The following is a 23,277-nucleotide window of genomic DNA, read 5'->3' as shown; positions in this document are numbered from 1 at the left end:
TCAAAGTCGGGTATCTGGCACTGTGACGCAGCAACTATACTGCTGCCCCACCGGCTGAAGTACACCAGCCAGCATGTCATACAGAATGTTTCTCTGTCTTTGCACTGAAACAACATGCGGCTGGTATGACGTGTCCATGACTAACTATATGCTCTGGCGTAGAAACAAGCATCTGCGGATGCTGCTTTACCAAGGAAGGACACATAATGCTGGAGTAACACAACGGGTCCGGCAGCATCACTGGAGAACATCAACTGGTGACAATTCTGGTTGTGATATTTCTTCAGACTCGAAACTGTCTAGAGAAGGGTTCTGACCCGAAATGTTACCTATCCATGTTCTCCAGGGATGCTGCCTGACCTACTGAGTTACTCCAGCACTTTGTGTCTTTTTTATTTGGTAAACCAGCATCTGTAGTTCCTTGTGTCAGCACAGACACAAAACCTTGGGCCCAGCTCTGTGCTGAATATTGTTGACAAATTAAAATAATCTCTTCTGCCTGCATGTTGTTCATATTCCTCAATTGCCTGTATATTCATATGACTTTAGACTTTAGAGATACAGCGCGGAAACAGGCCCTTCGAGTTAGATACAAAATGCTGGAGTAACTCAGCGGGTCAGGCAGCATCTCTCGAGAAAGGGAGTAGGTGATGACGTTTCAGGTGGACTCCTTTTACTGAAGAACGGTCTCAACCTGAAACATCACCTACTCCTTTTCTTGACCCGCTGAGATACTCCAGAATTTGTGTCTATCTTCAGTGTACACCAACATCTGCAGTTCCTTCTTACACCCTTCGAGTTACTCCAGCAGTTATGGGTCTGTCCCACTTACGCGACTTTTTCGGCGACTGCCGGATCCTTTCATAGGTCATTAGAGGTCGCCGAAAATTTTCAACAATGTTGAAAATCCAGCGGCGACCAGAACAAGGTACGACTCTTTGGGCGACTACTCACGACCATACAGGCTTCACTCCGCGGCATGTCGCCAGGGTGTCACCTGTATGGTCGTGAGTAGTCTCCTCCGTCGTCTAAAGAGTCGCAGCGTCTTTCTGGTCGCCGCTGAATTTTTAACATGTTGAAAATTTTCGCAGACCTGCAATGACCTATGACGGGTGCCGGTAGTCACTGAAAAAGTCACGTAAGTGGGACAGGCCCATTGGTGTTTTGCTGGGCAACATTTATTACATGTCCCTAATGGCCCTCGAGGGAAGATTTCCTGCAAACATTCAAGTTATTGTGCAAACAACCTTAGCAAACTTAGGAAGTTCAGCATATCCCCAACCACTCTCGCCAACTTCTACAGATGCGCGTTAGAAAGCATTTTATCGGGATGCACCACAGCACGGTTGTGGAACAGCTCGCAATAAATTGCAGAGAAATATGGATGCAGCCCCGAGCATCACACAAACCAACCTCTCCTCCATTGACTGCATCTAGACTTCACGCTGCCTCGGCAAGGCCACCAGCGTTATCAAGGACAAGTCTCACCGCGCGCGGTCACTGCAGCTGTCCGTTTTTACACTTCATTTTTTTTTTTTTTTTTATACATTAAAGTGTGTAGTTGGCGGTCTAATCTTTTTATGTGTGGGGTGTGGGGTGGGGGGGGGGGGGGGGAAAACTGCTTTTTCAAGTCCCTACCTGGTCGGAGAGGCTTTCCTCCGAGCAGCACCTTCGACCCGTCCTCACGGCCTACCAGCGGGGCCTGGAGAGGCGTTTCCTGAGGGGACCTGGCCAGAACCTCGGCTTCGGCGGCGGCACAGTGCTGGAGCGGGCGATGCATTGCCTGGGTCGCCGCGCTGGGACCGCCGATAAAAATATCGCAGAGCCGCGGGTCTGTGGAGCGGCCAGCTGCGGGCGGCAGCGCTGACTTTAACATCGCGGAGCCTGGGATCTCTCGCCGATATCGCCAGTGGTGGAGCTCCATCCAGCACGGCCTGTTGGCTTGGAAACCGCGGTCTCCAGTAAGGAGGCGGCCGTTCCTGGCATCCCAAGCCACTGAGAGGGTTCTCCCGACGCCGGAGCACCATCACCCGGCGAGAACGGCCTGGAACATCGGGCCTCCACAGCGGCGACTGTGGAGGCCTCAATAGGCCCGACTATGGTTGGACATGGGGATGGCGACTGGACTTTGTGCCCTCCACCACAGTGGGAACCATTGTGGGGGATGTTTTTTTTGTTTTAATGTTAAACTTCTTCTTTAATGCTATGTTGTATTTTTATTAGTGTGCTGTAAGGACATCTGAATTGCCCCTGAATAAGGGGATTAATAAAGTATTTATTATTATTATTATTATTATTTTCACTAAATGAATAGCGCGCGATAAAAAGCCTTTCACTGTAACTCGGTATACGTGAAAATAAAAAAGCAAACTAAAATAAAACCAAGGGGTTAAGATGCTTGTGGCAATTGATGAAGGGAACAGACCTTTCCTGGGCCATCGTAATGGCAAACCGTTGAGTTTGTGGGGCAGTTCCCAAAATTGGTCTGGCATGGATTGATGAGTTGGCAGATCTGCCCGTCCCCATGGTAACCTACTTCACAATGGCAGGTGAAAGTGTTGGCAGCGAGGAAGGTGCACACAGAATTCAAACCACAGGCATTGTTGAGACACGGATTAATAGCTGGAAAGAGAAAGACACAATTCATTGTTACTTATGTTTTACTGCTTTAGATCGTGTCATGTTTTTAATTGCTGTATATTGGGAGAAACACTGGCAAGTAATCAAACAGCATTGTCGGCGTTCAAGTCAAGTCAAGTCTGAAGAAGGGCCCTGACCCGAAACGTCACCCACCCTTTTTCCACATAAATGCTGCCTGATCCGCTGAGTTACTCCAGCTCTTTGTGTTTATCTTCAAATCAGGTCAGGATTAGTATCATGCGATACAGCTACAATGAAAATCTTGCCTGCGGCAGCATCTATCTGACATAGACTCAGACAACACACAAACACAATTCATATATTGAATCTCCAAGGCAATAACAAGCAAAAGCTAGTGCGAAACAAACAAGATGTTAGTACAAGTATTGAGTATTAAAAATGGGAGGTCATGAAGCAGTTATAGACAACGTTGGTGAGGCCATATTTAGTGTATTATGTTCAGATCTGGCCACCATGTTGGAAAGGGTGCAGAGAAGATTTGCAAGGATGGTGCCAGGACTCGATGGCCTGAGTTAAAGGGAGAGGTTGAGCAGGTGTTGGACTACTCCCTGGAACGGGGTGATCTTAGAGAGGTGTATAAAGTAATGAGAGGAATAGATCGGGTGGACGCACAGAGTCTCTTACCCAGAGTGGGGGAAGGAGAACCAGAGGACATAGGTTTAAGGTGAAGGGGGAAAGATTTAATAGGAATCTGAGGGGTAACCTTTTCATGCAAAGGGCTGTGGGTGTACGGAACGTGCTGCAGGAGGAGGTAGTTGAGGCAGGAACTATTGCAATGTTTGAGAAGCAATCAGACAGGTACATGGACATTACAGGTTTCAAGGGATATGGGCAAAACGCAGGCAAGTGGAACAAGTATAGATGGAACACGTTGGTCAGTGTGGGCCTGTGCCCATGTTGTATGACTTCATGGCTCTATAACACAATTCAACAACAAATCCATGCTAGTGAAAGAGGTGTCCTGCAGCGTTCCGTTGCTGAGGTAGGATTAGGGTTATGCAGGTCAGTTCAAGAATCTCATTGTTGTAGCTGTCTCTGAAGCTGGCGGCCTGGTACTTCAGGCTTCTGTACTTCATGCCCAACGGTGGCAGTACAAAAGGAGCACGGATAATGGGGATGGTGGGGATCTTTAATGAGTTTGTGACATTGATCTTTAGTTCATTAATTGCTTCTTGTTCTGATACAACGAACAAAAGTTTAAAAAAAAACCCATCTGAAGTTATAAAAAAGGGGGAGTTTGTTAATCGAAGAGTGAAACTATCTCCTTATTCCACAGACAGTACTTACGTTCACACTTTGAGTTCCCCTGGTCATGGTAACCTGGCAGGCATTTGCACGCCAACTTTCCAGTTTCCGCGTCCTCTGAGCATCTGGTGTTGGGAGGACACTGTAATGCTCGACAAGCAGGTATGGCTTAAGAAAGATGAAGAGGTACTCGTTAAAACCATGGCAGCGTCGCTATGGAGACTTGTGAGAATTCTCGTCTCATTCCCGTGGACTTGCACGCTCACCCATTTTAATTGCTGCCACTGTGACTGCCCCCCTCCCTCAATATCCCGACCTCTCCCACAAAACTCAGGTAAATGGGATTAGCTTAGATGGGGCATCTTGGCTGGCATGGACAAGTTGGGCCGAAGGGTCTGTTCCCGTGCCTTATGACTCTACGATACTAAAGGGATATTACTAAGCTAGGTACATTTTAACAATTTAGTCTTTAAACTTCAGAGATATTACGATGAAACAGGCCCTTCGGTTCACCGTATCCGCGCCGACCAGCGATCACTAGCACTATCCTGCACACTAGGGACAGTTTTACAACTTACCAAAGCCAATAGGTCTACAAAAACCTGTACATCTTTAGAGCAGGGGAGGTGCCGGAGCACCCGGAGAAAACCCACGCGGTTATAGGGAGAACGTGCAAACTCCGTACAGACAGCAGCCTTCGTCAGGATTGATCTAGGGTCTCTGATGCTGTAAGGCAGTAACTCTACTGCTGCACCACCATGCTGCCCCAACTTTAGAACTTTGATATTTTTTAAAAATGCAAGAAGTTTGTAAGTGAATTTAGATTAAAGGAGGCACTGGATCATCAGTTGCTGGAAAGTTGTTGGTGGATCTATATTGGCGTACAAGGCTTTGTTTATGGCACATGTTGTAACAGACATACGTTGATCACACTTAGCTCCCATGTAGCCCGTGAAACACGTGCATGTCCCGTCACCATTGATTCCACCGTTGCAGTCCCCATGAACGCATTCACACTCTGAAAAACAAAAGAAGGGAACTGCTCTGTTGAACTTGCACAGGAAGCAGTCAATAGAGGGTCAAGAGTCTAAAGTCACGAGTGTTTTATCGTCACGTGTCCCGCAACGAGACAATGAAATTTTTACTTGCAGCAGCACAACACATATGCAAACATAGTGCCCAGTAGCTACTATAATAAACAACAAAAAGTTCAAATAAATTAAAGAAAAACTAAGCCCAAAGTCCCTAGTACAATCGGAACGTTAAATCCTTCAGTTTTAGGTAACTAACCAACAACTCCTCCCTCCACCCTCCTTCTCTCCCGTTCCTTCCCTGTCCCCCATCTGATTGCACACCCATTCCCTTTCCCCATCCCCTTCCATCCACATCCCTTCCTCTGGTTCCACATTGTACCTCTCCTCTCCTTGTCTCACAGCCTCTTGTCTGCTTTTCATTTCAGGCCTTTGTCCAATCATCTGCTAATCATAACCTCCCTCACCTGTACCCACCTGCCACTTGGGTCTGAAGAAAGGTTTCGACCCAAAATATCACCTACTCCTTTTCTCCAAAGATGCTCCAACTTGAATCCTCATCTGTCCATTTCCCTCCGTAGATGGGCGACGTTTTGGGTTCCCCTGCTCTGGGTAAAAGGCGCTGTGCATTTATCTTATCTATTCCTCTCAAGGTTTTGTACCCCTCTATAAAATCGCCCCTCATCCCCCAGTGCTCTGAAGAATAAAGTTGTAGCCTGTTCCAACTCTCCCTGTAGCTCAGACCCTCAAGACCCCTTTAAAACCTCCTTGTTCCACAGTGAAGATGTGGATCACAGAAATGACCGAGACACAACATCTAGAAAAAATAAGGCTTGTCTTGACTGACAAACCAATTTTCCAAAATATGGTCTCCTTTAATTGAATTTCTTCAACAACATAATGGTTGAACACAAACTCAAAACCGAGCGAGGGTCGGATGAGCGGGCGTAGGGAAGGGTAGTGGGATATATCTCCGCTTCTTTCACTTCTTCATTAGTTCTGGGGTTTTTCTCTTTTCTTTTTCGTCTCTTTTTCGAAATTCGTTCTTCTCTTTTTCTTTTCTTTTTTCTTTCCCTTTTTTCCTATTTTTTTCTGATTTAGTTATTAGTTTATAAAATGTTAAAATTGAAGCTGTACGAAAATTGTATAAATTGTTATGTCGATTACTTTCTCCTTGTACAATTGCATCTAATAAAATTAAAACATTTTTAAAACCTCCTTGTTTGTGAAACCCGCAGTTTGATGACAATGTCATTACTAAGCCAGGCTTAATTTGCTGCTCGACACGTGGTAAAACTTACCCGAGACGCAGTCTGCTCCAAATATGTTGTCATTGGCACATTTCTCACAGGCTGCTCCTCCAAAGCCAACCTGCAACATTTAACATGAAAAAGCGCTCAAATAGTGAGGAACGAACATGGGTTTAGTCATTTACACGAGGAATGGCAGAGTGTTGAATAGCTAACAAAAGTGACCCAGACGAGATGCTCTGAAACAAATTATCCCTCTGGGTTCCCTCAGCAAGGCCACCAGCATAATCCAGGACCAGTCTCACCCCGGTTACTCCCTCTTCTCCCCTCTCCCATCAGGCAAGAGGTGCAGAAGTGTGAAAACGCACACCTCCTGATTCAGGGACAGTTTCTGCCCAGCTGTTATCAGGCAACTGAATCATCCTCTCACCAAAGAGAGAGCGATCCTGACCTCCCATCTACCTCATTGGAGACCCTCGGACTATCTTTAATCGGACTTTATTGGTCTTTATCTTTCACTAAACCTTATTCCCTTTATCCTATATCTGTACACTGTGAACAGTTCGACTGTAATCATGTATAGTGTTTCCGATAACTTGATAGCATGTAACACAAAAAATGCTTTTCACTGCACCTCGGTACACTAACAATATACTAAACTCAACTGAACTAAACATTCAAGGGTCACCAGAAGAAGAAAGTGTGTAGTCGTCAAAAATTGAGAGAGTATGTTCTGTACATTCCTTGTAAAACAATGATTGGTGCCGAGTTCACTCATTCAGATGTGTCAAAACAGGAAGCCAGGCTGGCTTTTAAATGAGCACTTAAACTCTTTGACCTCTCCGACCTGCTGAGTAACTTCCAACCCCCATCAACCCTATCCCCTTCCCCCTCACTCAGTGTTGGAAGTAAACCGGATAACAAGGAATGCCAGCACTGCAGTTGGCATTTCAGTGATCGTCTGAATCTGATTGTCAATTAAGATATTTGTTAACATCCAGTACTCAGCATTGCTACAGCCCCTTTTATCAGGTCACTTGGAGCATGCTGAATCTTTAGTCTAATTCAGTTTAGTTAGGTTTATTGTCATGTGTACTGCGGCACAGAGAAAAACTTTTTAGTTGCGTGCTATCCAGTCAGTGGAAAGACTGTTCATGTCTACAATCAAGCCATCCATAGTGTACAGATACAGGATAAAGGGAATAACATGTAGTGTAAGATAAAGTCCAGTCAAATCTGATTAAAGATAGTCCAAGGGTCTCCAAAAGGTAGATGGTACATCAGGATCGATTTTAGTTGGTGATATGATGATTCATTTGGATGATAAGAGCTGGGAAGAAACAGTGCGGAAACTGGCCCTTCGGCCTACCGAGACCCCACTGACCAGCAATCCCTGTATACCAGCACTATGCAACACACTAGGGACAATTTTACAATTTTACTGAAGCCAATTAACCTACATACCTGTGCGTTTAGTTTAGTTTAGTTTAGAGAGACAATGCAGAATCAGGTCCTTCTGCCCACCGAGTCCGCGCCGACCAGCAGTCCCCGTACGCTAACACTGTCCTACACACACGAGGGGCAATTTTACAATTTTACCAAAGCCAATTAACCTACAAACCATAATGTTTTTGGGAAGTGGGGGGAAACCGAAACACCCAGAGAAAGCCCATGCGGTCACGGGGAGAACATTCAAACATGTAGTCAGGACTAAACCAGGGTCTCTGGTGCTGTAAGGCAGCAACTCTACTGCTGCTCCACTGTCTCCCAAATCTCTGTCACCATGTTTTTCCTTGAGTTTATCCAAATGACCATGCATGTACCTCCACTCTCCACCTCTGCCAGTCCCTGTCAGAGTCTGTGTAAGCCTTCTCACCACCATTGCGGGTCCTTGGCCATTGGTGCCAGCTCAGATGTTTTCAGTACCTTTTCACGCCTCTAGTTTTCCGCACTCTTCGTCCCCCTCCCATCCTTGTCACCCTGCCAGTTTCTCTGTCTTCCTGCTTAGTTTCACTATTTGTATCTACTCGTTTACACCTTTTCCGCAGCCAACAATGGACCATTGTGGGCTCCACCGTTCCTTGATCATTGCTGCTGGCTTTGATTTGTTCTTTGCATACCTTTCATTCATTTGTCCTATGTACCTTTTCATACCTCTAGTTTCCCTCTCCCTTGACTGTCATTCTGAAAAAGGGTCTAAACCCAAAACGCCACCTATTCCTTTTCTCCAGAGGTACTGCCTGACTGGCCGAGTTCTCCAGCACTTTGTGTCTATTTTCCAATCTCCAAGCTCTGTTGTTATCACGGCCAGGGGAGAAGCAAGTTCCTCTACACCATCCAATGGTCCCAGAGATGTGGAATTCATGTGATCCCAAGATTAGGTGTGAGAATCAAGGTGCACAATCTGCCTGGCAGTCACACTCAGCTCACTGATATGGCATTGAGTAGCTCAGTGGTGTTCATGAAAGCCTTTCCCTTGGGCAACGTTAGCTATTAGACGTTTAAAGCGTTAACCCACCGTGCAATTACAATTGCCGTTCCCTCCCATGCCGTCGGAACAAACTCCTCTGTTGCTGCAAGTGGCCGCTGCACCTCCTGGACATTCTGTAATTATAACAGAGAAATATCAGTGCGTATTGATATTGGCTTGTTATTGCCCGGTGTATCAAGGTACAGTGAACAACTTAGTTTGTATGTCATTGAGTCAAATCATACGACACACGAGTACAATCCGGAATGTTAAAACACGGAAGCAATGCTGAGGTTTTACAAGGCGCTGGTTAGACCGCAGTTGGAGTATTGTGAGCAGTTGTGGGCTCCATATCCGAGGAAGGGTGTGCTGGTGCTGGAGAGGGTCCAGGGGAGGTTTACAAGAATGATCCCAGGTACAATTGGCGTTAACATATGATGAGCGTTTGACAGCAATGGGCCTGTACTGCCTGGAGTTTAGAATGATGAGTGGGGACCTCATTGAAACTTACCGAATCGTGAAAGGCATGGATAGAGTGGATGTGGAGGGGATGTTTCCACAAGTGGGAGAGTTTATGACCAGAGGGCACAGCCTCAGAATAAAAGTACGTACCTTTAGAAAGGAGATGAAGAGGAATTTCTTTAATCAGAGGGGGTTGAGGGGGAACGCTAGATCAGCCATGATTGAATGGGCAGTATAGCCCGATGGGCAAAATGGCCTAAATCTGCTCCTGTAACTTATGAAAATATGAATCAAGCCCTATATGAAGAAGGGTCCCAATCCGAAATGGTATCTATTCATAAGAGATGTTACTCCAACATTATGTGTCTTTTTAGTTTCACAAGCACAACAGGTAGTGCAAAGAGAAACAAACCAGAATGCAGAATATAGTGTTACAGCGTTAGATTGTTTGCAGCTACAGATAAAGTGCAGGTATTTAAAAAAAAGTGCAAGGGCCACAAATAGGTAGGTTGTGTGATCAAGACTACACTCTAAATTATGGGAGCAGCATTCAATTGTCCGATAACTGTGGGGAAAGTGGTCTTCCCGACTATGGTGGAACGTACACACAGTTACACAAAACACACAGGCCTTTCTGCCCTAACAGCCCATGCTAACATTTCAGCCCCCTAGGCATCTTCTCGCCCTATCTTTCTATATGTTTATCCTCACGTTTTTTTTCCAGATCCCTTCAGATGAATCTATGCCCATTTGCTTCAGCCACACTATGTGTGAGTATGTTCCATGTCTTCATGCTAGCTGGCTACTGAAGTGTAACCTGCATTCCCCATCCTGCATATCAGGAACCACCTTAGATTTATGGCTCCTACTTCAAGTAACTTGAGGTGTTCCTGGTGGCTGCTAATTGCAAACATAATGAACATTTGATGTTGGAATTAAAATCTACGTCAAGCAATAATTCACTGACGAACGTTAATTGTTACAATCACAATGCCACTGGGCAGGTGGGTACCTGCTGTAATTTTTTATTAATTTCCTCAAGTTTCAATGGCTGTTGCAAATGTTGAACATTCTTTCAATCTGACCCAAGTGTTTGTGCAATGTTTTCTAAACATTGAAGATAACGTATGGAAAAAGGGCGGCGCAGTGGGGCAGCGGTAGAATTGCTGCCTTACAGCCCCAGAGATCTGGGTTCAATCCTGACTACAAGTGCTATCTGTACAGAGCTTGTACTTTCTCCCTGTGACCGCATGGGTTTCTTCCCACTTTCCAAAGACGCACAAGTTTGTAGGTTAATCAACTTCTGTAAATTGTCCCTATTGTGTAGGATAGAACTAGTTGTCTGGATGGAGTTTGTACGTTCTCTCTGTGACCGCGTGGGTTTTCTCCAGGTGTTCCAGTTTCCTCCCACACTCCAAAGATTTGCAGGTTAATTGGCTTTGGTAAAATTGTAATTTGCCTTCAGTGTGTCCGATAGTGCTTGTTTGCATGTGGTGATTGTTGGTTGGAGCGGACTCAATGGGCTAAAGGGCCTGTTTCCACACTGTATCTACAAAGTCTAAAGTCAAGTCAAATATGCAGGTGATCGTTGGTCAGCGTGGATTCAGTGGGCCGAAGAGCTTGTTTCCACGCTGAATTTCTAAACTAAACTAAATCTGGCTCTTTATCAAAAAATTAAAAACCATTGCAAACCGTTATTATCCATTTATAACCGAAACGCCATACACTACAGCAAGAAACCGATTGGAAAGCCTCTGGCCAGCGAGCAGAGCCCGGTCTTTTGTGACTTAAATGAAACCAGAAAAAGCTAGAAATCCTCGGCTGTTCAGGCAGCATCCGTGGAGAGCAGAACTCACTGCTTTCAAGAGTGAAGTTAGGCAGTGTTGATATTGAGCATATAAGTTGGTGGTCATGGCGCAGTTGTGTAAGACATTGGTGAGGCTGCAGGCAGGTGGGACTAGTGTTGATGGGGCATGTTAGTCGGCAAGGGCAAGTTGGGCTGAAGGGCCTGTTTCCACACTGTCTGACGCAATAGACAAAGTAAATGTTTCTAAAATTAACTCTCTTCACCAAAATGTTAGGTCAATTGCTAATTTATAATCTGAATTATTTTGTTGTTGTTAAGCAGAGCTCTAAAGGGATCTGTGGTGAAAGGGGGGTGTTTATTGAATGGTAACACGGGATAGATGGGCTGAATAGTCGTCTCCTGTTCCTATGCTCACACATTGCATGCAAAAGGGATTTTTCTATAGTTCTCAATGTACCCATTGCTTCTCATTTTGTTGTCACTTTCAGCACATTTTTTTCTCAGAGGAATGTTCATTATCCTTGACTGGCCACTTCAGAGGAGTCATTAGCAGTGATTTACCATTTCCCCACAAATACATTATTGATTGTGTGATTCCTGCCCGTGTGCTGTGTCACAGATAAGGAATGTGTTAGGGTTTGAAGAACACTTTCCCTGCACTTTTGTCACAATCAGCAGGTCTTTGGCCTGGGCTGTCTACAATATTGCTAACAACCCACACCCCCTTCTCCCCCCCCCCCCCCTACACCACCCACCCACCTACCCCCTTTCCACCCCCGTCCCCCCCTCTTCCCTGTACCCCTTCCTGGATTTGCTCCCACTTTACTCCCCTTTTCCTCCGTCTCCTTCCACCTGGTTTACACAAAAGGGCACAAAGTGCTGGAGTAACTCAGCAGATCAAGCCGCATCAAGCGTTCCCAACTTCTCCCCTGAAAGACCTGGTGTTATCTTCTATTCCTAGTCCTAGTCACACAACCAACAGTCATCTTTTCAACCAAATCTACTCTACAATGTATGTCAAAGAGGCTCATATCAATGGTAAGAGAGTCATAGAGTCATATAGCATGGAAACAGGCCCTTCGACCCAACTTGCCCACAATGACCAACATGTCCCATCTTCATTAGTCCCACCTACCTGCGTTTGGCCCGTGTCCCTCTAAACCTATTCTATCCATGTACCTGCCTAAATGTTTCTTAAGAGTTGCAATAATACTTGCCTCAACTACCTATGTGTAAAAACGTTCCATACACTGAACCCCCTATGTGTAAAAAAGTTACCCCACAGGTTCCTATTAACACTTTCCCCCTCACCTTAAACCTAAGTTCTCTGTTTCTCTACTTCCCTACTCTGGGCAAGAGACTCTGTGCTTTTGCCCTATCTATTTCTCGCATGATTTTATACACCTCTGTAAGATCATCCCTCATCCTCCTGCGCCCCAAGGAATAGAGTCCGAGCAGGCTCATACTTTCCCTGTAGCTCAGGTCCTCAAGTCCTGGCAGCATCCTCACAAATCTTCGCTGCACCCTTTCCAGCTTGACATCATCATTCAATGTTTAGTTTAGTTTAGTTAGAGATAAAGCTCGGAAACAGGCCCTTCAGCCCGCCGAGACCGTGCCAACCAGCAATCCCCGCACACTAACACTATCCTACACACACTAGGGACAATTTACAATTAAACCAAGCCAATTAACCTTTGGAGTGTGAGAGGAAACCGGAGCACCCGGAGAAAATCCACGAAGAGAACGTGCAAACTCAGTACAGAAAGCACCCGTAGTCAGGATTGAACCCGGATCCCTGGTGCTGTAAATCAGCAACTCTACCGCTGCGCCATGGTGCCACCCTTAAATGTTGCATGGTACTTTGAATGTTACTTCGGTGTTACTATATGTCACATGTACCTTAATATAGTAAATTTCCACTTTTGCATATAGTTTAGTCAAAAATCTTCCTTTACAGAGACACAATCATACTCAAGTACAAGAGCACAAGAATAGCAGATTACATTGAGACAGTAAACGAGTCGCTACTAATGAAATATGCTATTAATTTTTAATTTAATTTACTTTAGATATACAGCTTGGACTTAGCTTGGATGGGACATCTTGGTCAGCATGGACAGGTCAGGCCGAACGGCCTGTATCAGTGCTCCTTGACTCTCCATAACCCGACAAATGCAATACATATCCCTATTTCCTTTACGTGGAAACAAAGAACTGCAGATGCTGGTTTATACCAAAGATAGGCACAAAGTGCTGGAGTAACTCAGCGGGTCAGGCAGCATCTCTGGAGAAAAAGGATGGGTGACTTTTCAGGTCTGAAGAAGTGTCCCAACCCGAAACATCATCCATCTTTTTTCCCCTGAGATGCTGCCTGACCCACAGAGTTACTCCAGCACTGTGCTTATCTCCATTGTGCTGTGCTGCTACCAATCAAGTAGAAAGGCCAGCGCAGAGACATTTTACTAAAAGGTCAACAGCTGATGACTTAACCTAATAGGAGCAGTCGTAAGCTTTCTTATCATTCAGGAAACATGGGGTGGCTTGACATGAATGACATTTGCCGTCAAAATTCTGGACATTCAGTGTAAGTCAGGCTTTGCAGTAGAGAGGAAGGAAGCCTTGCTCCCATCACTGCAATGCTTAGATGGAACGCTTGCTTTCTTGACTGGGCAACATAGTTGACGAATCCACAAACCTGTAACAGTCTGAAGTGTCTCTCATCAGGTTAACATATCAAGGAGCTTTTTCGGGTCTTGCTGTGGGAGGCACAGCTTTAGAGATACAGCGCCGGAACAGGCCCTTCAGCCCGCCGAGTCCGCAGCGACCAGCAATCGCCCATACACTAGCTCTATCCAACACACTAGGGACAATTTACAGAAGCCAATTCAACGTCTTTGGAGGAAACCCGACCACCCGGAGAAAACCCAGGCAGTCACAGGAAGACCGTAAAAACAACACCCGTAGTCAGGATCGAACCCGGGTTTAGTTCAGTTTAGTTAGAAACAGGCCCTTCGGTCCACCGAGTCCGCACCGCCCGGCGATCCCCGCATATTAACACTATGCTGGGGACAATTTTTAAGTTTACCAAACCAATTTACCTACATACCTGTCCTTCTTTGGAGTGTGGGAGGAAAACGTGGGAGGGACACGGGTAGAACGTACAAACTCCGTGCAGACTGCACCCGTAGTCGGGGGCGAACCCGGGCCCCCTGCGCTACAACCATTGAAAGGCAGCAACTCTACCGCTGCGCCACCGTGCCCGTCCAGCTGGTAGTGCTGCTGCTTTCCCAGAAACCTAGGTTCAATCCTGACCTTGGGTGTCCCGTTTCCACATTCTCCCCGTGACTGCGTGAATTTCCTCCGGGTGCTCCGGTTTCCTCCCACATCCCAAAGACATGGAGGTTGTTAGGTTAATTAGTAGATTAATGGGTGGTTGATATTCAGCATGGACCTTGTGGACTGAAGGTGTCTACTGCGGTGTTGTATTTCCCTTGGGCTTCATTAAGACGGGTCGGTAGCAAGTTTTCAACTGTGCCTCCAAAACCCATAACTTCTGACTTTTAAGAGGATAAGAGTGACAACATGAAAGACCATGATCTTGAAGTCCCCATCCTGCCTGCTCTTGGGTCACAGGGTAAAGTTTTGGGAGTTCCTTACTTCCTTGGTTTCTTAGTTCCTTGCGCAGACAACAACGATATGGGACCTCAGTGAGACCATGGAGAGCTGTGTACAATTAGGCTCTTATGGAGCCATACAGCGTAGAAACAGGCGCTTCAACCCAACCTGTCCATGCCAACCAAGATACCCCATCTATGCCGGTCCCAATCGCCTGTGTTGGCCCATATCCCTCTGAACCTTTCCTATCCATGAACCTGTCCAGATGTTTTTTAAATGTTGTTACAGTACCTGCCCCAACTACCTCGTCTGGCAGCTCGTTCCATACACCCACCATCCTTTGTGTGCAAATGTTACCCCTCAGGCTGGTATTAAACCTTTCCCCCCTCACCTTAAGCCTATGTCATCTGGTTCTAGATTCCCCTAAAATAGACACAGAGGGGACAGGCAGCATCTCTGGCCATCAGCTTCATGATTTTGTTGATGCTTGCATGTTGACTCAACACTTTCCCGTTGCCTTCAAGAGGTTGGCAGCTGTTCAACCAGTGGAACAACTTTAATGAGCTAATATTCCTCGTTGACAATGGCCGGCATTGTGACAGAGACTTCCTCAGGTCAGTGAAGCCACACAATTTCCTATTCCCCTTCAATTCTTTCTCAAGGCTAGTAAACTGGTCCATAAAAGCAGGATGTTTAAAACTCGAAGGTTTCACCTACTGTAGATTTAATGGGCCCTCTTATCAATAAGGAAACAACAAGTAGGCTTACTGGATAACAATGCTAAAGCCACACAGGCAGAATTCTTCACGTTTTTCTCTGCTGAATCTCAGTCTAGCAACCAATTTTAGTTATTGATAAAATTACAGTAAAACCTTCATTATTCTGCATCCTTAGAATAGATTATTTGCACTATTGGAAGTTACTCAAGTTAGGTTAGTTTAGTTTATTGCAATGTTTACCAAGATACAGTAAAAAGCTTTTTCATTCGATATCATTACCAAGTAGTGAAAGGCTTGGATAGAGCCATTGCCACAGAGGGCTGTGAAGACCAAGTCATTGGGTATTTTATAAAACAGAGATTGACAGTTTCTTGATTAGTAGGGGTGCCAAAGGTTATGGGGAGAAGGCATGAGAATGGAGTTGAGAGGGAAATCCATGATCGAATGGTGGAGTAGACAACCTTTTTTAGCGCATGGCCCCCTTGGGATCTTTAATTTTTCTGTGGCCCCCCTGACATTATTAGCGGAAAAAAAGCGGCCCCCTTCACTGAACCTGTGGCCCCCTAAATCCCCAAAATTTTCTGTGGCCCCCTGAAATTTGCCATGGCCCCAGGTTGGGAATCACTGGAGTAGACGATGGGTCGAATGGCCTAATTCTGTTCTATGACTTATAAACTTATAAAGAACTCAATAAGGTTCTTTAAGAAATGACTCTAATAGAGGTCAGTGTTAAGAACACAAGCACAGAAGGATATGGAGAGAGGATAGACACAAAATGCAGGAGTAACTCAGTGGGATAGGCAGGATCTCTGGAGAGAAGGAGACACTTCTTCAGACTTTAATTGTTCTGTTTCAGGACACATGACATTAAAAGTCTCTGGACTTTGGACTCGTGACTATGACTTCTTACCCATGCAGTCAGCTCCCCAGTAGCCAGAGCAGCAATGATGCTCGATGATATCCTTCAAACAAACATGACGACAGCCAGGCACTGATAGGAAGAACTTTTGGAGTGGGATCCGGTATCTAGCACAGAGCAAAAGAAAAAGGAAACTCACCAACTCAGTGTAAAGATCCTTTGTGGCATCCTTTTACCCACACTTTGAGGTTTTATAACACACTATTCAGACCGCATTTGGAGTAGCGTGTGCAGTTTTGGGCCCCATATCTGAGGGAGGACGTGCTGGCATTGGAGAGAGTCCAGAGGAGGTTTACAAGAATGAACCCCAGGAATCATTGGGTTAACATATGATGAACATTTGACAGCACTCGATGGAATTTGGAAGGATAAGGGGGGGACCTCATTGAAATTTACCGAATAGTGAAAGGCATGGATAAAGCGGATGTGGAGAGGATGTTTCCACCAGTGGGAGAGTCTCGGACCAGAGGCCACAGCCTCAGAATAAAAGGATGTACATTGAGAAAGGAAATGAAGAGGAATTTCTTTAGTCGGAGGGAGGTGAATCTGCGGAATTCAAGGCCAAGTCAATGGATATTTTTAAGGTGCAGATTGATAAATTCTTCATTTTATGAGTGTCACGGGTGTTGGTGAGAAAGCAGGAGACTGGGGCTGAGAGGGAAAGATAGATCAGCCATGATTGAATGGCGGAGCAGACCTGCTCCTATCACTTATGATCTTTCCATGGCTCTTACTTTTTGATCTGGTTTCATTACCTGCAGTCCCTTGATCCGACCCCTTTGGTGACCTGCGTCGTATTTTGCGGACACCGTATCCTGGCGTTTAGGACACAGGAGCGGCAGTGGGTAGTACTGCTGAATAGAACTTTCTTGTCACAACGGTTCGATTTCTGTTGAAGTGAAACAGTAGCGTGAGGAGTGAGGCTTCTAATTGAAGTGACAATTTTATCCCACTTGGAATAACAACCATTTATAAACACTGCAATGCCCCCTTATCATGAGCCCAGAGCAGGGGATTTCAGAACCAGAGGACATAGAAACATAGAAACATAGAAATTAGGTGCAGGAGTAGGCCATTCGGCCCTTCGAGTCTGCACCACCATTCAATATGATCATGGCTGATCATCCAACTCAGTATCCCGTACCTGCCTTCTCTCCATACCCTCTGATCCCCTTAGCCACAAGGGCCACATCTAACTCCCTCTTAAATATAGCCAATGAACTGGCCTCGACGACCCTCTGTGGCAAAGAGTTCCAGAGATTCACCACACTCTGTGTAAAAAAAGTTCTTCTCATCTCGGTTTTAAAGGATTTCCCCCTTATCCTTAAGCTGTGACCCCTTGGGTTTAAGGTGAGGATGGGAAGATTTAATGGGAACTTGAGGGTTTTTTTAATGGAATGAACTGCTGGAGGAGGCAGTTGAGACAGGTACTATCGCAACGTTTAAGAAACATTTCGATGTTCATGGATAGGATAGGTTTACAGGGATATGGGCCAAACACAGGCAGGTGGGACTAGTGTAGATGGGACATGTTGGTCAGTGTGGGCAAGTTGGGCCGAAGGGCCTGTTTCCATGCTGTGTGACTCTACAAGTCTATGACTGGCTCTATCATCGTTGCATGGAATCTCACTCACACACACACACACAACCAAGTGAACATCAAACCAAGGATAAATAGTGCTGGAGTAACTCAACGGGTCAGGCAGCATCTCTGGAGCACATGAATAGGTGATGTTTCAGGTTGGCACCTTTCTTCAAGCTGATCGTGGTGGGGTGGGGAGAAAGTTGGAAGAGAGGTGGGGGCAGGACAAAGCCAGGCAAGATCAGTCTGAAGAAGAGTCCCGACCCAAAATGTCTCCCATCCATGTTCTCCAGAGATGCTGCTTGACCCGCTGAGTTACTCCAGCACTTTAATTTATGGTAGTTTATTGTCACATGTACTGAGGTATAGTAAAATGCTTTTGTTGCATAAATAACCAGCCATTGGAAAGACTATACATGATTGGAATCAAGTCATCCAAAGTATACAGATATGACACACATGCAGTAGATTATACAGATCTATACAGATAGATGGCTTACATATTAATGCCTTCAATTTACATAGAAACATAGAAAATAGGTGCAGGAGGAGGCCATTTAGCCCAACGAGCCTGCACCACCATTCATTGTGATCGTGGCTGATCATCCACAATCAGTAACTCGTGCCTGCCTTCTCCCCATATCCCTTGATTCCACTAGCCCCTTGAGCTCTATCTTAAAGCCCTGTCCCACTGTACGAGTTCATTTAAAGAGTTCTCCCGAGTTTGCTCTGATTCGAACTCGGGGATTTACGGTAATGGCCGCTCGTCGGTACTCGGGGCTCTCTTCGACATTTTTCAACATGTTAAAAAATCTTTATGAGTCTTCCTGAGTTTACCGCATTTCCCAAGTTCCTGCCGCTAGCGTTACGAGCCGCTAAGAGATGTCCCCGAGCTCCGACGTACCCGCTACGTTCATTCTACGTACTTACCATGAGTTTGATTTTTATTTAAACTCGGGAGAGCTCTTGAATGAACTCGTACAGTGGGACAGGGCTATACCTCTCTTTTAAATTCATCCGGTGAATTGGCCTCTACTGCCTTCTGTGGCAGAGAATTCCACAAATTCACTACTCTCTGGGTGAAAACATTTTTTCTCATCTCAGTTTTAAATGGCCTACCCTTTATTATTAGAATGTGACTGCCCCATCATTGGGAGCATTTGCTGCATCTAGCTTTGTCCAGTCCTTTTATAATTTTATACGTTTCTATAAGATATCCTCTCATCCTTCTAAACTCCAGTGAATACAAGCCCACTCTTTCAAGTCATTCCTCATATGACAGTTCCGCCATCCCGGGGATTAAACTCGTGAACATGTTGTGTTCCTTTTGTGTAAACCAGTATCTGCAGTTCCTAACAGTTTGAACATGCACCAGTGTGCTTTAAGACAAACTTTAACACCCATGAATGAGAACTGGACTTGATCCAAACTAAAGACAGTGCACAAAAGCACAAATGCAATAACCCCAGCTGTGTTCAGAGATAACAGTTCATCTTTCCTTGCTTTGAACAGATAAGGTAGAACTTAGACATCATCCTTGGAAAGTGTGTGTGAAGCAACAACACGATGGAACTATTAATATACATCTGTTTCTGACCCATCCAGTCTGTCGTACCCACGTTGGGTCCAGTGAAAGGGTTTAGTTTAGTTTAGTTTAATTTAGAGATACAGTGCGGAAACAGGCCCTTCAGCCCACCGGGTCCATGCCCACCAGCGATCCCTGCACACTAACATTATCCTACACACACTAGAAACAGTTTACATTTATAGCAAGCCAATTAACCTACAAACCTGTACGTCTTTTGAGTGTGGGAGTAAACCAAAGATCTCGGAGAACCCACACAGGTCACAGGTCCATACAGACAGCAGCCGTAGTCAGGATTGAACCCGGGTCTCTGGTGCTGCAAGCGCTGTAAGGCAGCAGCTCTACCGCTGCGCCACCGTGCCTATCATTGTCTAGGTAGAGCCATTTCGTCCCATTCTCTTGTGATTTATTTACCATGTGACTATTCACCCAGTTTCCCACGAGCTTTTAACTGTGTTTTCTGTCACTACTCTTGCAACAACTCATACATAGCAACACAAGTTTCCTTGTCTCTTCCTCGCCCCAGTTTACCAGCTGAATGTGTCTTCTCAAGGCTGTAGAACATCAACATAGGGGGCAGCACGGTGGTGCAGCTAGTAGAGTTGCTGCCTCACAGTGCCAGAGACCCGGGTTCGATCCGGACTACAAATGCTGTCTGTAGGGAGTTTGCATGTTCCCCCTGTGACCGCGTGGGTTTTCCCTGGGTGCTCTACTGCTGCGCCACTGTGCCGCTCCATTAAAGATACCAATGAGCACCTGCTCACACTAGTTCTATGCTATCCCACTTTCACATCCACTCCCTACACACTAGAGACAATTTGCACAGGCCAATTAACCTACAAACCTGCAGGTTTTCGGGTCGTGGGAGGAAACTGGAGCACCCGGAGAAAACCCATGCAGCCACGGGGAGAAAGTGCAAACTCCACACAGAGAGCGCCTGAGGTCTGGAACGAACCCGGGTCTCTGGTACTGTGAAGCAGCGGCTCTCCCAGCTGCGTCACTGGGTACAGAGTGGTGCAAACTAAAATTAAACTGATGGTTTTTGGCAGCTGACAGAGCCAATAAACTGTGTTAAGACAAAATCTCTGGAGAGAAGGAATAGGTGACGTTTCGGCTCGAGACCCTTATTCGGACAGGAATAAACTGTGGGTCTGTCCTCACAAAAACTAAAACGTACCTGGAGCAGGGTATCAGCCACGCAAGCCGCCAGTAACATCATCTGCAGACTTATGATGTGTTGGCGTTTCATCTCGCTGCGTAGTATTCCCAGAATCTTACAATCTGCAGTCTATCTCAGCTCTCCCTTTTAAAAGTGGGATGACATTCCTCAGTGAGCTTCCTCTGCAGTGTCCAGAGTAGTTTCTCACTTCCCATCTCCTTGACATTTTAGAGTCCGTTCTCCCATCCTCCGCCCCCTCCATTTCCTGGATTGTCCCTCCATCACGAGCAAAACTTGCTATCTCAAGTCACAGGACGTTCGATGGCTGTCAACAGGTTGGGGGAAAATGCAAGGCAGGCATCTCATGTAAACGTAAAACGCTTGTTTGTAACAGTGGCCTGAAAAATGGATGGATTTCCTATTGCGGGCACTTCAGTAAACTGGTGACCCTCAGGGGAAATGCGAGGCAGATCAGTCAGAATATTGAGTATAGAAGTGCAGGAAGGAACTGCAGATGCTGGTTTACACCAAGATAGACGCAAAATGGTGAGAAAGCAAACTGGAACACAGAGAGCGCCTGAGCTGGAGAAAAATAACAGGTGACGTTTCGGGTTGGGACCATACGTCAGAAGCAGAGGGGATACCACACAGTTCACTGGGTACATGACTAAAATTATTTATTAATCATGGTTTTTTTGGCAGCTGACAGAGCCATAAACTGTGTTAAGACAAAATCTCTGGAGAGAAGGAATAGGTGACGTTTCGGGTCGAGACCCTTATTCGGACAGGAATAAATAGTGGGTCTGTCCTCACAAAAACTAAAACGTACCTGGAGCAGGGTGTCAGCCACGCAAGCTGCCAGTAACATCATCTGCAGACTTATGATGTGTTGGCGTTTCATCTCGCTGCGTAGTATTCCCAGAATCTTACAATCTGCAGTCTATCTCAGCTCTCCCTTTTAAAAGTGGGACGACATTCCTCAGTGAGCTTCCTCTGCAGTGTCCAGAGTAGTTTCTCACTTCCCATCTCCTTGACATTTTAGAGTCCGTTCTCCCATCCTCCGCCCCCTCCATTTCCTGGATTGTCCCTCCATCACGAGCAAAACTTGCTATCTCAAGTCACAGGACGTTCGATGGCTGTCAACAGGTTGGGGGAAAATGCAAGGCAGGCATCTCGCCTTCCTCGGCAGCTTTTTTTCCCCGGCGTGGCTCAAACGTAAACGCTGTTTTGTAACAGTGGCCTGAAAATGGATGGATTTCCTATTGCGGGCACTTCAGTAAACTGGTGACCTCAGGGAAATGCGAGGCAGATCAGTCAGAATATTGAGTATAGAATGTGCAGGAAGGAACTGCAGATGCTGGTTTACACCGAAGATAGATGCAAAATGGTGGAGTAACTCAGTGGGACAGGCAGCATCGCTGGAGAAAAATAACAGGTGACGTTTCGGGTTGAGACCATACGTCAGACTGAAGAGGGGATACCACACAGTTCACCACAGTTATTGACTAAAATTATTTATTACTATCGAAGTTATTTGGTTTAGTTTAGTTTAGAGATACAATGTGGAAGCAGGCCCTTCAGCCCACCGAGACCCCGCTGACCAACGATCACCCATACAATCCCCTGCACACTAATTCTAAGTTATCCCATCCTACACACTAGGGGCAATTCACAGACGCCAATTCGCCTATAAACCTCTACTTTCAGCCTGAAGAAGGGTTTTAACCTGAAACGCCACCTATTCCTTTTCTCCAGAGTTACTGCCTGACCCGCTGAGTTACTCCAGCATTTTATGGCCATTGAGTATAAAAGTTGAGTATAGAGGTACAGGTGCACAACCTTTTATCCGAAAGCCTTGGGACCAGACACCTTTCATAATTCAGAATTTGTCGGTCTTCGGAATGGAAATTTTTTTGCGTAGATTTTAATGGCTGGCTCAGTGGTAGAGTGCTCGGCTCATATCCGCAAGGTCGCGAGTTTGCGCCTTGATCCCGGCAGAAGAAGTTGGAGCGGGGCTGGGCTGGGCTGGGCTGCTGGCTGTGGGTCTCTGGGATCTCTGTGCTTGCGGTGGGCCTGGTGGTCGACGTCCAATTGGTCCTGACGTCTCCGGTGACTGCACTGACCTGCAGCCATCGCCGTCGTGAAGACAGTACAAAGCCCCCATGCCGGTGCAATGAGCGGGGTGCTGGAGAGGGGAGGGAAGGGGTCACACACATGGCCGGGAAGCAGAGGGGTGTAGGTGGGGTGAAATTGAAGGGAGCGACAATCTGCTGCTGCCTGCACGCTGAGTTTAAAAGTTCCCACGCAAGACTCACGATACACTGTGTATCGTGTCTACCGTGGGAACTTTTTAACTCAGCGGGCAGGTAGCAGCAGATTGTCAATTATTAACCCTCCCGCGCAATATACTCTCACCTTCTCTGTTATGAATGGGGATTTAGTTCCTCTTTCTTCGAGGACCGACCGGAGGTTCCGCTGTCACCTCTGCGGGCCGCCCTCGGTGAACGTCCTGTCTCCCTGTCCCTGGGATAGTAGGGGGCGATCAAACAGCACAATACCCCCTCCCCCTCCAACTCCAGAGGAATCCGCTCCCCAATGGGCCGCTACGGCGACAAGTGGCAGTTCGCCCACAGCCCGAGCTGCGCGACCCCAAGAACAAGAAGTACCTTCCACACTATCAGCTTCTGCCCATACACTGCGTGTTCCTCTGAAGTTGGAACGGGGCTGGGCTGGAGTTGCTGATCTGGGATCTCCGTGCTTGCAGTGGGCCTG

The 23,277-nt window shown here is 46.2% G+C and overlaps 1 protein-coding gene across 2 annotated transcripts in view; it reads right to left on the bottom strand.

Annotated features, from left to right (window-relative positions):
- Positions 1-21,512, bottom strand: part of stab2 (stabilin 2) — a 109,387-nt gene extending 87,875 nt beyond the window's left edge. Inside the window, exons 1-8 of one of the 2 annotated variants that reach the window (XM_055650629.1) lie at positions 21,335-21,512; positions 16,935-17,068; positions 16,171-16,286; positions 8,706-8,791; positions 6,239-6,308; positions 4,829-4,924; positions 3,949-4,074; positions 2,426-2,622 (exon numbers count right to left, since the gene is read on the bottom strand). In XM_055650629.1, coding sequence (XP_055506604.1) covers positions 2,426-2,622; positions 3,949-4,074; positions 4,829-4,924; positions 6,239-6,308; positions 8,706-8,791; positions 16,171-16,286; positions 16,935-17,068; positions 21,335-21,406 — 897 coding nt within the window. In that variant the 5' untranslated portion in view covers positions 21,407-21,512. Of the gene's footprint in view, positions 1-2,425; positions 2,623-3,948; positions 4,075-4,828; positions 4,925-6,238; positions 6,309-8,705; positions 8,792-16,170; positions 16,287-16,934; positions 17,069-20,523; positions 20,719-21,334 lie in introns of those variants that run through there. The other variant, XM_055650628.1, reaches the window with a different exon arrangement.
- Between the last annotated feature and the right edge of the window lie 1,765 nt (positions 21,513-23,277).

This window comes from Leucoraja erinacea, chromosome 19 (assembly GCF_028641065.1).
Source record: "Leucoraja erinacea ecotype New England chromosome 19, Leri_hhj_1, whole genome shotgun sequence".
NCBI lineage: Eukaryota > Metazoa > Chordata > Chondrichthyes > Rajiformes > Rajidae > Leucoraja > Leucoraja erinaceus.
Note: the sequence above shows the minus strand (reverse complement) of the source record. Positions and strands in the feature narration are given on the sequence as shown.